The sequence below is a fragment of the Oculina patagonica genome, chromosome 11 (genome assembly GCF_052425735.1).
Source record: "Oculina patagonica isolate OP01 chromosome 11, crgOcupat, whole genome shotgun sequence".
NCBI lineage: Eukaryota > Metazoa > Cnidaria > Anthozoa > Scleractinia > Oculinidae > Oculina > Oculina patagonica.
Window position 1 is genome coordinate 17,516,193 of NC_135768.1, and position 16,042 is coordinate 17,532,234.

Here is a 16,042-nt window from a genome sequence, read left to right on the forward strand (position 1 = left end):
AAACTAGTTAATTATTGTTAGTCGCGTTGCATCATTTCATTTCCCGTAGGCTCGGATGTCATATTCCTCGTGCTCGCTGTTAGTCGAATCTTGTTCCCTCCCTCCCTTCCCAGGGGACAATTTATCTTGTCAATAAATTTTGTTTCGTTTCTGGCCCAAACGTTGTCAGCGTCTTTACTCCCGTCTCGGTGTGGAGCGTTATGTAAATAATTGTAGTGTTCCATTCTAACTGCACGGCAGTATTTTGCTTTTGTGTTCTACGCGGTGATTTCTTGTTATCAAGTTTAACTCGATTTCTGTTCGACCGAATTGACAAAAAGATCGGGTCGGTCTTGCGATGACAATAAGCGATTTCCTGACGTCATCGCTTAAAAACAGCGAGCAAAGCAAGCGAAAGTGCAAACCATGAGGGGGTGGGGATGTGGAGTGAGGGAGGCATACGTGAGAAAAAGAGGGCTGTGAACAGTCTACTGTACATGAAAGAACCAAACTGGTTAAATATTTTTATCGGCATTTCTTTGTTGACAGTTTCTGCCATAAACATCAATGTTTTGTGAAGTCATGGTAACTTAAACCAGAACTCTGGAAATTGCATACAAGGTTTCTCACCTCTGACCCTCCAAAAGAAAAATGTTACATCACATTCTGTTTCTTGGGAGCAACCAAATGTCCCACAGAATCTAAAAGGATATCCTATAACCCTGGCTTTAACTACGTAAAAAACATTTTTTCTCAGTTTAACTGGATCAAACCTGACATCAAACCCATGATAGCAAAGACCTTTTCTGTGTACAAGAACAGATGGAAATTTTCCAGATTTCTTGACTAATACCCTACCATCAAATACTTCTTCCACAGTGAAAGTCACTTGAAATTCAATGCCTTCACAGCCAAACAGACGAATTCCATGAAGCAGGATGTCTTTGTCCACACGGAAACGAAGGTAGTCCTCATCACATGTTTGAAATTGAAAACGACAGTCAACAGCAGAAAATCTAAAACATGATAGAAGAGCGCCAACCCTTCTGTCGCCGTGGAAACCCACTGGTGATGTTAACACTGAATTGAAATGCTTCACCATATCAACAACTTCTTGTTGTGTTAGTATTTCACTGTCAAGCACAATTCTAGCAAATTCTTTCTCCTCCATCACTGGAAAACGCATTTCCCGCACAATTGTCTCTCCAAGAATTTTTCTTTTTACATTGCCATCTGCAGTCAATCCTTGCCTCTCACATTCCTTTGAAGCCCAGAGATCAACAGCTTTGAACAACTCTACCTCTTTGATTGTCAATGAATCTCTCTTGACAATTTCTTCAAGTAAGGATCTCTCAATTGTCGCGAATTCCTCGGATTTCACAGCTTCTCCAGTTTCTCTGTCAATCACTTCCCAGCATTGATCCACAAGAATCTTCTCATCATATTGCTGAGCATGTGACAGAACAGAAAACACGTTTTCCGGATCCAAGTTACCTCGCAGAAACTTGATGCATTCATCAGCGAGTGATTTAACGATGTATTTCTTTGCCACATATAGCACTTGCATCACATTGTTTTCGTTCAATTCCGCCTCCCCACTGTACATGTAGCCCCAGGGGGGTACTCCGGCTTGTAAATGACGGGGATGATCGAATGGAGGCAAAACTCAGGACCCAAAAAAATCCCTAAGTCTTCCAACATTACCCAAAAAAATCCCTGGACCAAAAATAACCCCCCAAAAAATCCCTTGTCAAATTACTCCTAAATTGCCAGGAGGGGGAATAACATAACACAAAGAACGCTCGTTTTGTTTATTCATCATACCATAAATACGCCAAGGCCGCGCCAAGGCACTTTAGTTCGTTTTTAATACCCAAAAAAAATCCCCTATCTAAATCAAGTCACCCAAAAAAATACTTGTCAAATTTTCCAACCCAAAAAAATCCCGGAATCGAAAATTTCAAACCCAAAAAAATCCTTCGATCATCCCCGTCATTAACAAGCCGGAGTACCCCCCCTGGGCATGTAGCGAAGCATTTCTAACACTCCCTCGTACTCACAGTCTGGCAGATCAACAGATTTCGATCTCAAGGCCATTTTCCCACAAAACATGGCGAAAAACACAGGACTACACATCGACAACACAAACTTGTGCGCAGGAATCACCATCTTGGTTTGCTTCGCTTTGGGCTCACCTTCGTCACTCGAGGCACGAACAACAAGGCTTACATCGCTTAGTAAATCGTTATTGAACATGAAAGTACTCTCTGGACAATAGAATCTTCTACAGTTAGCCATTTTTCCTGGAAGAAAGCCATGACTTGTTTTGTAAATACTCCTTGTACCGAAGGCGAAAACGGGAAAGCAAAATAGCGGGAAACGCAAAATGAAGGCGCAGTTTGTCCAGCGGTCTCCTTTTGGGGAATAGTTTTGTTGTGTAATGTGCTTATCGTATCACACTGCTTACAGGAGAGGATCAGGAGCACTGGGTCGAAAGATGACCACTCTCTTTTCGACTCTTTAATTTGCTGATAGCATCTTTTACGTTTTGCCTTTTGAGTACAAAAACTCTATTTTAGTGATCATAACAATATCAAAATTTTCTTGAAGATTGTTCGAGTGTGGTTCAGATGTCATACGAAAGTTTCCGATTATTTATAAACAATCCGAAAATTAACGAAATTTGTCGAAGTCCTCCGGCTCGTTCAGTATTGATTACTCGTCAGCAAACATGACGCTAAAAGTACTTTTATGATTGTTTTAAGGGTGAGAAATCCTTTTCATTCAACAAATCTGGCCTAAGATTTTATTCAGGTACTTTTTTGCAGTGAAATTGCATGAAAATGCTAAAAAATCTTACCTTGAAAGGGAAACGGCATACTCTTTGGAGAAATTTTGATAAAATTAAAAAGCAACGTTCTGGATTTTTTGCCAGGAAATTGATTTTGTCTTTTATATCTTATAATAATCAAGAGATTGTAAATACATTTGAATTAAGTTAGTTTTACAGTTCCCCAACAACCAAGGCACCAAACAGAATTCTGTGCAAATTGAGGAATAAAATAATTCTCCGATATTAACAATACATTTCCAATGAACTTATCGATCTAAGCAAGCTGTTTACTACTGGAGCAATAAATTTGTGATCGTTTTTGGTTTGTAACACAGTATCCATCCTTTTGCTTATTTTATTCCACGCACAAGTCGATCTGCTTGCTGTTCGTAGAGGGTAGCAAAGGGTTTATGCGTGACACGTGAAAAGGGCAAAAATTAGTCCGTGACGCGTGAAAACAGGGCAAAAATTAGACCGTGACGCGTGAAAATAGCTAGAAAAGACACGTGATTCGAGAATGCTGCTGTTTCAAGTATACGTGACACGTGAATTTGGTTAAAATTTGTGCGTGAAATGGGATCACAACACCCCCTTTGCTACCCTCTTCGTATATCTCTCGTTCGTTGTGTTTGTAAACGAATCACAGAAAAGAACGTTCACGACTAAGTCGGCTCCGCGATTGAAGAAATTTGTTTCAGTTTAAGGGACACTATCACGAGCTTCATTTCAAAGATTCAAGAGCCTAAAGACATATTGAAACGGCCTACAAATAGTGGTCCATTTTTGCTAAAAATTACTATGCCAGTGTACTGAAGCTAGAAACAAGTAATATTATTGTGATGCTGTTAGGAACTTAAAATCTCAACTTGAAAAAGACAGGCTAACTTTTTCAAGTTCTGGACTTGTGGCCTGGAAAAACAGCTAAGAACTAAAAACAGCTCCCCTCTTCCTTCAACAACAATTTTCTTTGTATCTTCATCTTGATGTTCAAGGTGCATTTCGTGAACAAGCCAGAGTACTTTGCCAATTTAAGTACTTTTTTTGAAAAGCGCGCAGAAAAATCCCCGTGACAGTGTCCCATTAAATTTCAGCTGGAGACTGAATACTTTCTACAAGATATCTTCCGTTGATGCCGAATAAAGTTTTGTCTGACTCCAGGCGTGTTATTCAATGATTTTAGTTATATTTTTCGATAGCCTCACATTTGCTAAATCCATATTACTAAAATATACTTTACGTATTGACCACATGGAGTGTCGCAAGAGGCGTTTGCCTTGATAAGTTTTCTTACGGTACCACGCCTTTGTGAACGTCATTACACCTTTTAGTGCTATATTCACTTAGTACATTGCCCGGGGTTGTAGCTAGCATTCTCTATCGCATTGTTGTTGTTTTTTCTTTCCTTTCTGTATATGCACCTGTTTTTGTGTTAATTTAGTCTTTTAAATACACAAAAACGTTGCCCAAGGCACTGGCGGCCCTTTCGGGTTTCCACTGCTAAGAAGAAGTGGCATAACTCACTTACAACGCCTTGGATCGGCCTGAGAACCGAGATAACAACAAACATAACAACAAGACATTGAAGAAAGTTGATTTTATTGTAAATATATCATTTTATTAAGCTATAAATTCGAAAGCGTTTTCTCCCATACAAACCATTAGAAAAACGAACCGTTGTAACACAACACCTCCATATGCCCCCAGGCGAGAGTCACGTTTCGCGTATTTCAAAAGAGTATTACTGTGTTAATTACTTCAACTTATCTCATCGTGAGCTTGGGCGGCCTGTGCCCGAGGTCACTAAATCTGACAAGCCATAACCCTCCCTGATACCGCGCACGAAGGTCTAATAAAATGCTTCAAGCATTCTTTTTGTCAAAAAAGTATCTTTTACAAACAAAATGAGCTGCCTTTATACGATCAAATTATTATGATATAAACAGGGCATTTTTCCCGTTTAGATTTGCTTTTTTCAACTCACAGCCAGAAGACACGGAAAGTAAGGAACTAAGGCATAGACAACTATGGCAAGGGGAATACAAGGATGAAACAACGCTGTTTGAAAATCTTAATAACAATCTTGTTTCCTGATGATAGATAACTAGATATTGGAAACAGAGGAAAGGCCGCGGGCTTAAAAGTAAAAAAAAAACAAACAAAAAATGAAAGATTTAGTCTTGTTATAAGCTTTGTATCAAGTAAAATGTGCAAAAGTGAGAATAAATTGCCCTTTTTATAGATAACGCTAAAGTGAGGCAATCTGGGGCTTTAAGTGCAAAACTTTCTCACGCTTAATGCGTGGCGTTTATATTAAAACGGTTTCGGAAAACTGCAACCGTTTTGTGGATAACAGCATGTTATGAGATTTTGCGAAAATATTTTAAAACTGGACTTCTTTGCTGCTAATATGAAAACTTTGTAGGTTGGTATTAGCATACCCTGCTACGGAGGTCGAGTCAATCTATCTTTCAACTAAACTTCAAGCAAAAAAATAATAATAATAAAACATTTTACCCACGGCCATCTCCCTTCTGGTCTGCAGTCATAGCTCAGTCAGGAAAGCGACGATGATCAAATTTTTCGTTGCTTCGTGGGGTCCCCGATTACCTTTCCACGCCTAACGCTCAGAAGAGGCTTGGTCTCAAAAAGAAATTTCTGTTGTTTGTTTTTTGTTTTCATTTAATATAGTTTTTTCTCTAATTTGCAGCTTTTAGCAGTGAAGATATCGTTTGAGAATTGTTCTACAAACATCACCAAATACATGACTAAAATGAACGAGAAGCGAACCGGACTCTCTGCTGATGACATTCACGATAAAAATATACTAAATGCTTATTTATACTAATATCAAAAATCATTTTAGGTGTTCAAGATAAACAAGAAGGTTTACAGCTTGTCCCAGCATAGTCGTCGGATTTTAACCATGCATCGAGGACACTTAAAAGTGATTTATATATAGCTCGAATTTTAACACAAGCAAATGCGCCGATCATACCAAGTTTCTTATTTCTTTACATCTCTGATATTCAGCTGATATAAAGCCTCCCTTTCCGGCGTAAATTGCTGAAGCCATATATCATATGCCAGTTTAAATTATCTACAATCGCTGATAAATGCATTGCAATAATATCTGTATACAAGACGGCCTTAAAACCCATGAAATGACGACGTATTATTGGTTATTTATCTCCGTGACGCGGTATTTTTGACATATTTTCTCTGTCGGCTCTTCTGAAAAAACTACTCGTTTGATATATCTATTGTTAGTGCCGTTTTATATATCTATTGTTTCATATGAAAGGCAATATTTGGCGGTGCGACTTTTACGAAAGCTTCTTAGCGAAAAATTTGATAAAAGCCAAATTAATTTTTCCGAATATAATTTCCTCGTGCATAAAAGTAATTACAGATGTGTTAGTGGAGAGTTTATTGAATGGTTGTAAATGAGCATTGTGTAAATTTCGCCTACCATTCAGGCACGGTGGAGCTTGCAATGAGCTAGACACCAATTAATATAAAACGATTTCTAAGTGTTTAAAAGTCGTCGGAACCCTAAAGAGCGAACACTGGTAATTTTCTCCCATGAAAGAAGACTTCAAAACGGGATTTACGAGTGACTTAAAGGTAAGAAAATGTCTTTTATCACCCGTTAATGCGACGTTGTTATAGAATAGTTCCATAACATCCTTAAAGTCACACCTTTTTCATACGTCGTGTGGTTTTTGAGAAACCTCATCAAGGGTAAATCTTTTAAAACTGGTTTCGTTCGTTGTTTCAGTCGACCGTGTTTTATATAGTATTAAAAAGAACATTTTTTGTAAAGATTACATATAGTGATTATATATTAGTCGAAATTTGATTCTAAATTAAAAGCAGACACCCTCGACTTAGTTCGAGTTCACTTCTCATCACGAGAAAATCCGTTTATAAAATAAAGCTATGGCGCGAATCGACTGTTTTGCTTATGGAAAATCGCTGATGTCGAAAAGCTACACCACTTGTGAGCTAGAATATCTATGTCTGAGCTAAAACACTGTATGTATTTTTGTATTTTCATTCTTTTCCATTTTCTATCTCATCGATATCTTAACGAGACATTTGGCGCCCCTCAATACAAGCTATTAACGCCTTTTGCAGTAGTTAATGCTCATTAATACTACATTATCTCTGCGGGTTTTCCAATTTAAGTTCAAAATTTTAAAAAAATATACGATATTTAATGCATTTTCTTTCTTTTTTATGGCCGAAAATGCAATTTACTTGCCGTTATATGGTTGGGATATATTTGTTTCTACATTAAGCTGTAAACAAACAAATAAATGAAACATGGCGCCTAAAATTTTATGAGATTTGTTGAGTCAACATGGTTTCCTTTGTCTTCAAAGAAATATAACTTTTTTCAAGGTTATTTTCCTAAACCTCGCATTTTTGTTTTACTTTCTTTCTTACTTTAATAATAATTAATAGTTTTTGACATTCTTAAGATATATTTATTGCTATTTTTTTGTACTCTTTTAAAGCAAAAACATTATTCATTACTTTAGCTTCAATTCAAAAATAAGGTTGGCATTTTTTGTCATAAAACTCCATCCCGCGCTTTAGCAAAAGGCCCTGTTTGATAACCTTTATTAAATATCTCATTTGTTGTTTCTTCCTATTTTCCACTTACGACAAAAGAAACATCTGTTTTGTGAATGGTAACCTATTTTATGGATCTCACGTGCATTTGCATATAAATTCGACGACGTTAATTTAAAGCTCGCGTGATATTTTTGCCTATATAATTGATGCCATAGGCGACAAAAATCTCAAAAAGTAACATGAAAATAATAATTACATAAATAAATAAATAAATAAATAAATAAATAAATAAATACAAATATACTCAAATAAAAAACATGTGGAGGAAAAACAATAAAGTATTTACGATATCCACCCGTATTAAGAGTAAAAAAAAAAAAACTTTTGAGAGTCTTTCAAATCCAGGCATCGTATAAAATCTCAAATATAATCACCAAATTATTCTTCTTTAAAATTATTTCATGAGCGTTTGTTCTTACATTTATTCAAGTTGATCAATTTTCTATTCAATTCAATCACTTCATGAATATTATCGAAGTTGAATTGAGAAGATGAAAAAAAGTTTCCTGTGATGACTTTTCCTGTTAAAACTGAATCTAGATATTCTTCATTCAAATGCTTTGGCAACTAAACTAAGGAAGAAAAAGCTAAATTTTTTCCTTCTTAAAATTCAGAATTTGTTTGCTTTTCGTCTGTGTGACGATGCCGGCTATAACTATTGAGCGAAAAATAAGTCCTTTTAAAGAAAACACAAATATTAAAAAAGGCTAGATGTGGCGTAAAACGTCCCGAAAGTTCCAGATTCTTACAAAAGGAAGACGTGAATGGTGTTTTACTAATAGCTAAGTAAAAGGCATTTTTTACAGCATTTCAAATTACAGCTGAGAAATTGATACGTACTTGTCAAATAACTATTAGCTGAGATGGGGAAATATTGTTGAATGTGTTAACTGATATTTGAGAAATTTTAGTTTTATCAAATGTAAAATTCCATCCATAAAAATCACACTGGTGTTACATGATTCGACTACGTTGCAATACAATACAAGCAACATGTTTTATTTTGTTAGACATGTGGTTGATTTGAAGCATTTTCAGATAGGTTTCTTAGACCTTCTCTGTGGTATTAGTGCTAAGAAAAAGTCCTATTGTGTCCTATATAATAAAATGTTTTCGACTGCTTTGAAATACCACAGCTAAGCAGGAAACAGTCGCCCAGTTAAACCTTGTAGCGACGAGGTCAAGAGGAAAGCAATGTGCTTTTATGTCATAGTTTAGCCTGACCGCTGACCGCATGACAAAAAGGGGCCACATGCCATGCGCAAGAACGCTGCCCTTAGAACTGTGGGTGCATGATACAAACAGAAATTCTGCATCTCGATTGAGAGACGACCGTTAAAGCTCTATCACTCCCCGTCTCTGATAATCCTCCCCCTTTCTTAAATTGTAGGTTATGAAAATTGTTGAACAAAAAAGAAGTTACTCTAAGTTACCCAGATTTATACAGGTTTGAAATATGCCCCCTCTCCAATGAAAGTTCCCCCCCCCCCCCAAAAAAAAAGTCTTGAAAGGCTTTTGCAGTAGTTTGGCTGTCGAGCACCTCAACAGCAATTAATACCGTCGATGCCCGCTGACATTTTAGAGACTGATGTCTTCTATTAGCTAAGCAGTCGAAATTAAAGCAAACGTACAGTTATTGATCTATTCGTCTCCTTTTCCCTTTTTAATGTTAACATACAAATTCTTGATACTCTACTCCATACATTTCTTATAGTGTTAGCCGGGAGAATATATAATTTTACTATCTCTTTGGTATACATCTCTGTGAAATTATCTCTAATCAAAACTAAATTTCTCCCTGCTGTTTAAAAATTAAATGGAGAAAATATAAAACCATCAACTAGAGGGCACTGTGTTGGTATATCACAAAATATATACGCTGCAGAGCCATAACAACTAAATATTAACTACAGTGAAAACTTGCTTTTTCTAGAGCTGTTTTAACACGTTCACATGAATGAATGAAAACTTTATTTAAGTGTCAAAGCCTTATAGCCTGGAAAATAATACCATACTAATTAGGGGACACTGCTAAAAACTAAAAGCTACACTAATACTAAATATAAATACAATAAAAATATATATGAGTTATATAAAAATGTTATCATAATCTATGGTGTAAAAAATGTTAGAATCTAATAATAATGAATTGACTTGAGAGGCACTATGTGCAGCATAGGATGCATCCCTTACAGCCGCTGTCCATTAAGGGAGTTATATCTTTTTTGCGAATACGGTTTGTGAAAGCCTGCAGTGTCTTGGCTGATCTGTCAGCCGTAGAAAGGTTTCCCCATAGTTTGGGTCCTACATAACGCAAAGAGTGCTTTCCATAAGTAACAGTGTTGTATCTAGGAGTAGAAAAATCTGATTGTCTCAGGTTATACGTGGAATTATGCTCGTTAAAAATGTTACAGATGCTATTGCATTCTACATGCTTTTTTCCTTTAAAGAAACAGCAATTTAAGGTCACTAAGGGTTCAAATGACTGACATTGCAAAGTCTTTAAAATGTAAATGACGTGAAGCTGTTTTTTTTTTTTTTCAATGTTCCTCTGCATTATATTAGCTCTACCTCATGCAATCTTTTATTAATTAGTTCAAACTAGAATCATTTTCTATCCAACGAGGAAAAGTGAAATCTTGAATTGATTCCTCGATGTTTACAAACGGTTGAGTATCAATATGTTTTCCAAATCCCACAATGTTCACAGAATCGTCTTTTAATTTCCTTTCAACCACCATAACGCCCCAACAGAGTCATAAAAGCCGTCGGACAAAAGAAACCCTCACGTTTGTTATGCAGAATGAAATGATAATTGCTGTATCCCTGTCGCTTCGCCCGTCGCCAAATAATTTCACCCCCAGTTGGAAGTCATTTCACCTACACTAAGGTAGTTTCGCCCCCATGCTGAAACAAACCGACACGCAAACGTTATCCCAGAAAGACAAGTTTTATTTTTTTCCTAAAGGCCAAACACCATCTCTTGCCCGACAAAAATTCGCGAGAAAGCAAAGTTCTTTTGCCGAAGGCCATGTCATTTACATGTCAGTTCGCTTATGGCTATACAACTTTAAGTGAGTGTTAATTTTCGTTTTATTTAACTTTTGTCAGCAGGCCATTCTCTGCTACACATTAAATTAGACCGAATTTACTTCGGACAATGGATTTCACTTTAAACGCTCAGCGTGTTTTGATGCTTTTGGGGGTCTTATTCTAGATCATTCTACACTGGAATTAGAGAAAACACAGTTTTAATGAAGTCGTTTCTGCTTCAAGAGCTTTTATAGCTGTGAATAGGGGTTTCTCAAAATAGCTCGCAATCACCTCGAGAAATTGACCACCCGCTTGTCAATCAAAAGGGCGGAATCTGCACAACCAATCAGAAGAGAGAATTTTTACCTATATAGATGTATTCGTTTTAAAGATTAAGTGTTAATGGAAGTCTCAAACAGACAAAAGTCTGTAAATACGAAATGCTCGAGGTTACCTTTTGCCTATACTAGAACATCACTACATATTTGAAGGTATGCTGAAATATTTTATTTAGCACTTGCCTTGCTGTATAGCCCGGTTTGGTGGGTATTTTTGTCGTCGATTTCTCCAAGTATATGCACAAGATTATGTTTTGAATTTCCTTTCGGATATTTCCTCAATTATCATTGCAAAAAGAAACGACGATGTGAAATTCTCAGTTAATCCTTTGGAAATTCACTGGAATCCCAATTGTAGATTGTAAATCGTGATTATATTGGGTCTGCATAATCCTGGAATTTTCAAATCAGTTCAAATTGTAAAATTGATAATTTTAGAAACACGGTTTGTAAGCTCGATTTCTTGGCCTTTTTTTATTTGTAATTTAATTTTTCTCATTTTGTTTTGGCTCAATTAGTGGCTCAAGATGTTACCCCTTAAAAATGCACTCTTAAAAACGCGTAGAAACATTTTGGCTCTCGAGATAGAGCTTACCTTGTTCAAAAATTTCTAAAACAGCGAACCCTCGATACTACCAAAACTGACATTTTCTATTGTGTGAGTTTTTCCATATATCACACCGGAACTTTCTGATAAATTTATGAGACCAACCACCAGTTTTTCTTGCCAATTCCCAAAAATAAAAACAAAATACATGGAATTAAAAAGTCGTCAAAAGGTTTTACATGACAAAACATTTTTCGTTTTTGGACATGAATGTAGCAGCCTCAACTGCAACTCTAAAAGTTTTTCGCGAAAGCAAGACATATTTATTCAGTTCCAACCGAAAAATTGGACTTCAAAAATGAATTGTGTTTGTGTGAAAAAAAAATGAGTTATTACTAATGTTAGCCGATCCGTTCGGCTCAAGGGAACCAAATGTCATTATTAATTAAAAATAATTACATACGAGCTGAAATAACGTCTTCAAAGATTTATAGCCATATGCTGAATATGAAAATATGACACAAAGCTGACATCAATCGTAGAAACATTAACACTCCAACGACTAGATATCGTAAAGTAGGTGTATCATGTATTATTAAAATAAAAATTAGCAAAGAAAATCGCTGTGAAAACACTGACAGGTCACTTCATGACTACCAGAAAGATACGAAATCCTTCGTTATACTTTTTTAAAGGAGCTACGCAGATTTTTGTCCAGTCTGTTGTAAAATTAATGGTAGGTAACTTAACCCATAAAAAACATTATCTTTAAACATTTAAAGGAAGATATAACCTTAATATGCGGATAGAAATCAAGCTACGGCTGTAAATAACGATTTTTTTGAAGGCGCGCGGAAACAACTTGAAAAGTTAAACCTTAATTTTTCAAGTTGCATCCGAGCCCTGCGCAGCCGAAGACGCTTGTGAACAGTTTTAGTCTCTAATATAGCAGATTTTAATAAAGATGGACCATTATTTGTAGGCTTCCTACGACACAAATATAAATCTTAGCTGTTTAAAAATCTGGCAAAATCCGTGACAATGTCTCTTTAAGGCAGTGGGTAAAGTGTCAGATTTGATGCTATTTTCAAACCCAACAATTTATTTATAACACTTCCAGATACTAGACCGATTAGTTCTATAGCTTTATTGCTTTTGGCAGAATCTTCCAACCTGAATAAAGGAACTGCAAAAACTGGCGACGAAAAATACGCCCACAAAAAAAAATCCTTGACGCCCACCATCACGGAACACTCCACTTAAATCCAAACGTTTTTTTCCAGATTCAGTATTAATGGGACACTGTCACGGGGATTTTAATGCTTTTCGGTAAAAGTGCTAAAATTGGCAAATAGACTTCTCGTACGTGAAATGCACCTATTACATCAAGATGGAGATATAAAGTAAATTGTTGTTGAAAAAAGAAGAGACCCATTATCAGTTTTAGGTGTTTTCCAGTCCACAAGAGAAAAACCTGAAAAAAATCAGCCTAACTTTTTCAAGTTGAGATATTAAGTTCCAGATGGCATCACATTGAATAATATCACTTTTTATTGCTTCAGTACACTTGCATGGTGATTTTTAACAAAATTGGACTACTATTCGTAGTTTAAGAATAAATATCAACGCTAAAAGTAAATGACGTTTCGGCGACGACATGTCACCATTATCAAATGCAAATTTTACATGGTACAGAACGATATTTATAGAAAAGAAAGTGTGAAACTAAATTACAATAAATGAGGCGTTGAAAACAGTAGTTTACATATGTTTTTCTTGAGTTTTTGAAGTGAAACTGGTGATAGTGTCCCTTTAACGTAAAAGAAATACAGTCAAATCTCACTATAACGGATACCTTCGGGACCACAATTTGGTGTCCATAATAGCGAAAGTCCGTAGTAGCGAGAGTTATTTTCATTAATTCTTATTCGCCGGGACTTCAACTCCTGTCCGTAATAACGTGATGTCCGAAAAAGCGAGGTGTCCGCAAGGCGGAAGTTGACTGTAGTGACAACTAGGAAAAGCTATACAGCTATATTTTTTCTTATTGGTTTATTTTTGTCTCTTCAGATTGGTGACAACCTAAGCAACCATGAGCCAAACGAACGTTACACTTCCTCGCGCAGAAAACTTCACAACTTTTACAGGAACCGATACAACAACCAAAGCAACAATGACTGTCGCCTATGGTATCATCTTCCCAGCGGCGTTGCTAGGCAACATTGCCGTCATCTACCTTGTTTTCAAGCTGCCCTCGATGCGTTCACTCACAAACATGCTCCTTGTGAACATGTGCGTGGCTAACTTGCTGGTTACACTGTTTGCAATGCCTTATTCTGTTCTCTACATTTTCCTTCAAAACCGCTGGCTGTCTGGTCACCTTGGTAACGTCACGTGCAAGCTGACGCATTTTTCATACGCCCTCTCCATCGCCGCGTCAATTTTTGCCTTATTGCTGATTTCGCTGGACCGTTATTATGCGGTGCTGCATCCGTTTAAACGCCGTCCACTTTTTCTACGAAGCACTAGATGCGCGACACTGGGAATTTGGACTTTCTCCTGCATTTTCATGTCACCCTACTTGTTTCAGTTCAGAGTTGTACAAATCGCTTCTACTGCTCTCTGCATCATAAGTTGGTCACCACTAAACAACGTCATTGCCTCCCAGGTGTACTTCTTCATCGTGTTTCTATTACTCTACTCAATACCTCTCCTAGGAATTGGTTTAGCATACAGTTTGATCGGGAAAAATCTCTGGCATCGGCAAATCCCCGGTCAACAAACTATGTCTAACAGGCGAGTGGCCGAACGATCAAAACGCAAAGTGGTCCGTATGTTAATTGTCGTTGTGGTTGTCTTCGCTTTGTGTTGGATTCCAGCCCACGTAATGCATTTCTTGTCGTATTTTCAAAAAGAAACCTACTTCTCCCTTCATCCGCTTGTCCTGTTGTTGTTTTTCTGGTTGTGTCACGCAAACAGTGCAATTTCGCCGTGGTTGTTCCTGATAATGCATCATAACTTCCGACAAGGAGCTCGCAGGCTTTTCAAGCGTCCTTCCCTGCAAGCCAGTCCTCAGCACTCATCTTCAACGCACTGTTCCAGAGGACAAAGTTTGGTGGCACGTCAAGGGACTCTGGTGGGAAACCGAAAACATGTTGATAATGCAACAGAAATCTAACGTCCTTTGTAATTGGATGCATTAGGCCGCGGGGACGTTTTAGGCCCTGGCCAAACGGTAACGCAAGTGGACGCAAGTAGTGGCAAGTTGAACTTGTGTCAGACTTGAGTTGGGTGGATTCAGGATTCAGATTCAGATTCAGATTTTTTTCAGATTTTTTATTTCACACTATTTACAACAATTAAACAATATTAACACTATTTACAGAAAATGGAATAATTAAAATAAGGAAAATATACAATACATACAAAACCAAAATAAATTGTGCTCACTGACCAACGAAGCATATGCTATCGTGTTGGTCACTGACACGTTAAAAAAAAACAGACAAGACACATAAATTAATAGAAATAATAGAATATGAATAACTAACTTTTTCACAACTTGCAAGTGTATGCAAGTTGTGAAAAAGCCATTTCAATCCTACTGCGCGCGCTACAACTCAGTATTCGCATTAAACAGTAAGACTTGCGTTGTCTTGCGTTGGGTGGCCAAACGGTGAAAAACTTGTGTTGAATTGTGTGCAAATTTGTTCTCTACCAAAGTAGACGCGAGTCATCACAAGTCGACGCAAATGAACGCAAGTTCTCGCCAAACGGAGACGCAAGTGTTCAACTTGCGTCTAATTGCGTCTCCGTTTGGCTAGGCCTGAAGTTAAAATGGCAAGGTATCGAAAGACCTTCTTATAACCTTTCATATTCATATACTTGTCATTACGATTAGTGCCAGACAGCGTTCAAACTAATCAGAACTTGAGGAAAAAAAAACGTGGACTGGCATTAAAAAGGCGGGAAAAATTGTATCGGGTCGTTAGCGCGGGGAATGCGCGGGAAAACGGCAACCGGTGCCAAGCTCATAAAAAAGTTGTGCATGCGCCAAATTGGTTTACAATTGGTTCATGCTTTTTGCTTGTTTGGTTTAGAAAACCAAACATTTTCCACATGATAGGATTTTTAGGTTACATGTGGTTTCAGTATGAGCCAAGCTCTATTAAAAGGAATCGCGATGTACAGGAGGTAGTTTTATATACCATTTGTCTATTCGGTTCATTCATGCTTTGCGCATGATATTTTTCTCGCTTCATATTATTCCGCAGTCGGGAGATTAAGAGCCATTGATGGAATTCTTCGTTGAAGCACTCGAGAAGTATCCGATTTTTATTATTCAATCAGAAACTAGCACGTGGACTCAGAAAATTGACGAGCGACTTCGAGACAAATACTGCGGGCTCAGTCTGGTCTCGGAGACTCCAAATTTACCATCAATTGGAACAGTATGTTGCCCTATTACCGGACACTTTTTGCACTTACCGTAATATCTTACTTCATAACAGCACTTACGAGCTGAAACTTACCCACAATGTAGCTTCCACTGCTGGTAAGTAGGTCGTGGAGTTTTATCTTCTAAATCTCTTTGGCTTCTTTGTAATCATGGAAAGAGTTGGTCAAATTCGGTGCCCTAATTCCGGACGAGTTGTCCTAATTCCGGACGAT

The 16,042-nt window shown here is 37.3% G+C and overlaps 1 protein-coding gene and 1 pseudogene across 1 annotated transcript; one reads left to right on the forward strand and one right to left on the reverse strand.

Moving 5' to 3' along the window:
- Nucleotides 1-87: 87 nt before the first annotated feature.
- Nucleotides 88-2,297, reverse strand: LOC144630439 (BTB/POZ domain-containing protein 6-B-like; annotated as a pseudogene).
- An 8,598-nt stretch (nt 2,298-10,895) lies between these two features.
- LOC144630035 (substance-K receptor-like) lies at nt 10,896-15,897 on the forward strand. Its single transcript, XM_078488313.1, has 2 exons — nt 10,896-10,977; nt 13,442-15,897. Exon 2 carries the CDS (start codon nt 13,464-13,466, stop codon nt 14,547-14,549), a length of 1,086 nt encoding a protein of 361 aa, XP_078344439.1. The 5' UTR covers nt 10,896-10,977; nt 13,442-13,463; the 3' UTR covers nt 14,550-15,897.
- Nucleotides 15,898-16,042: the final 145 nt, after the last annotated feature.

Bases quoted from the DNA above. Each gene is read 5' to 3' on its own strand.
- LOC144630035 (XM_078488313.1), top strand. From the start codon at position 13,464: ATGAGCCAAACGAACGTTACACTTCCTCGCGCAGAAAACTTCACAACT.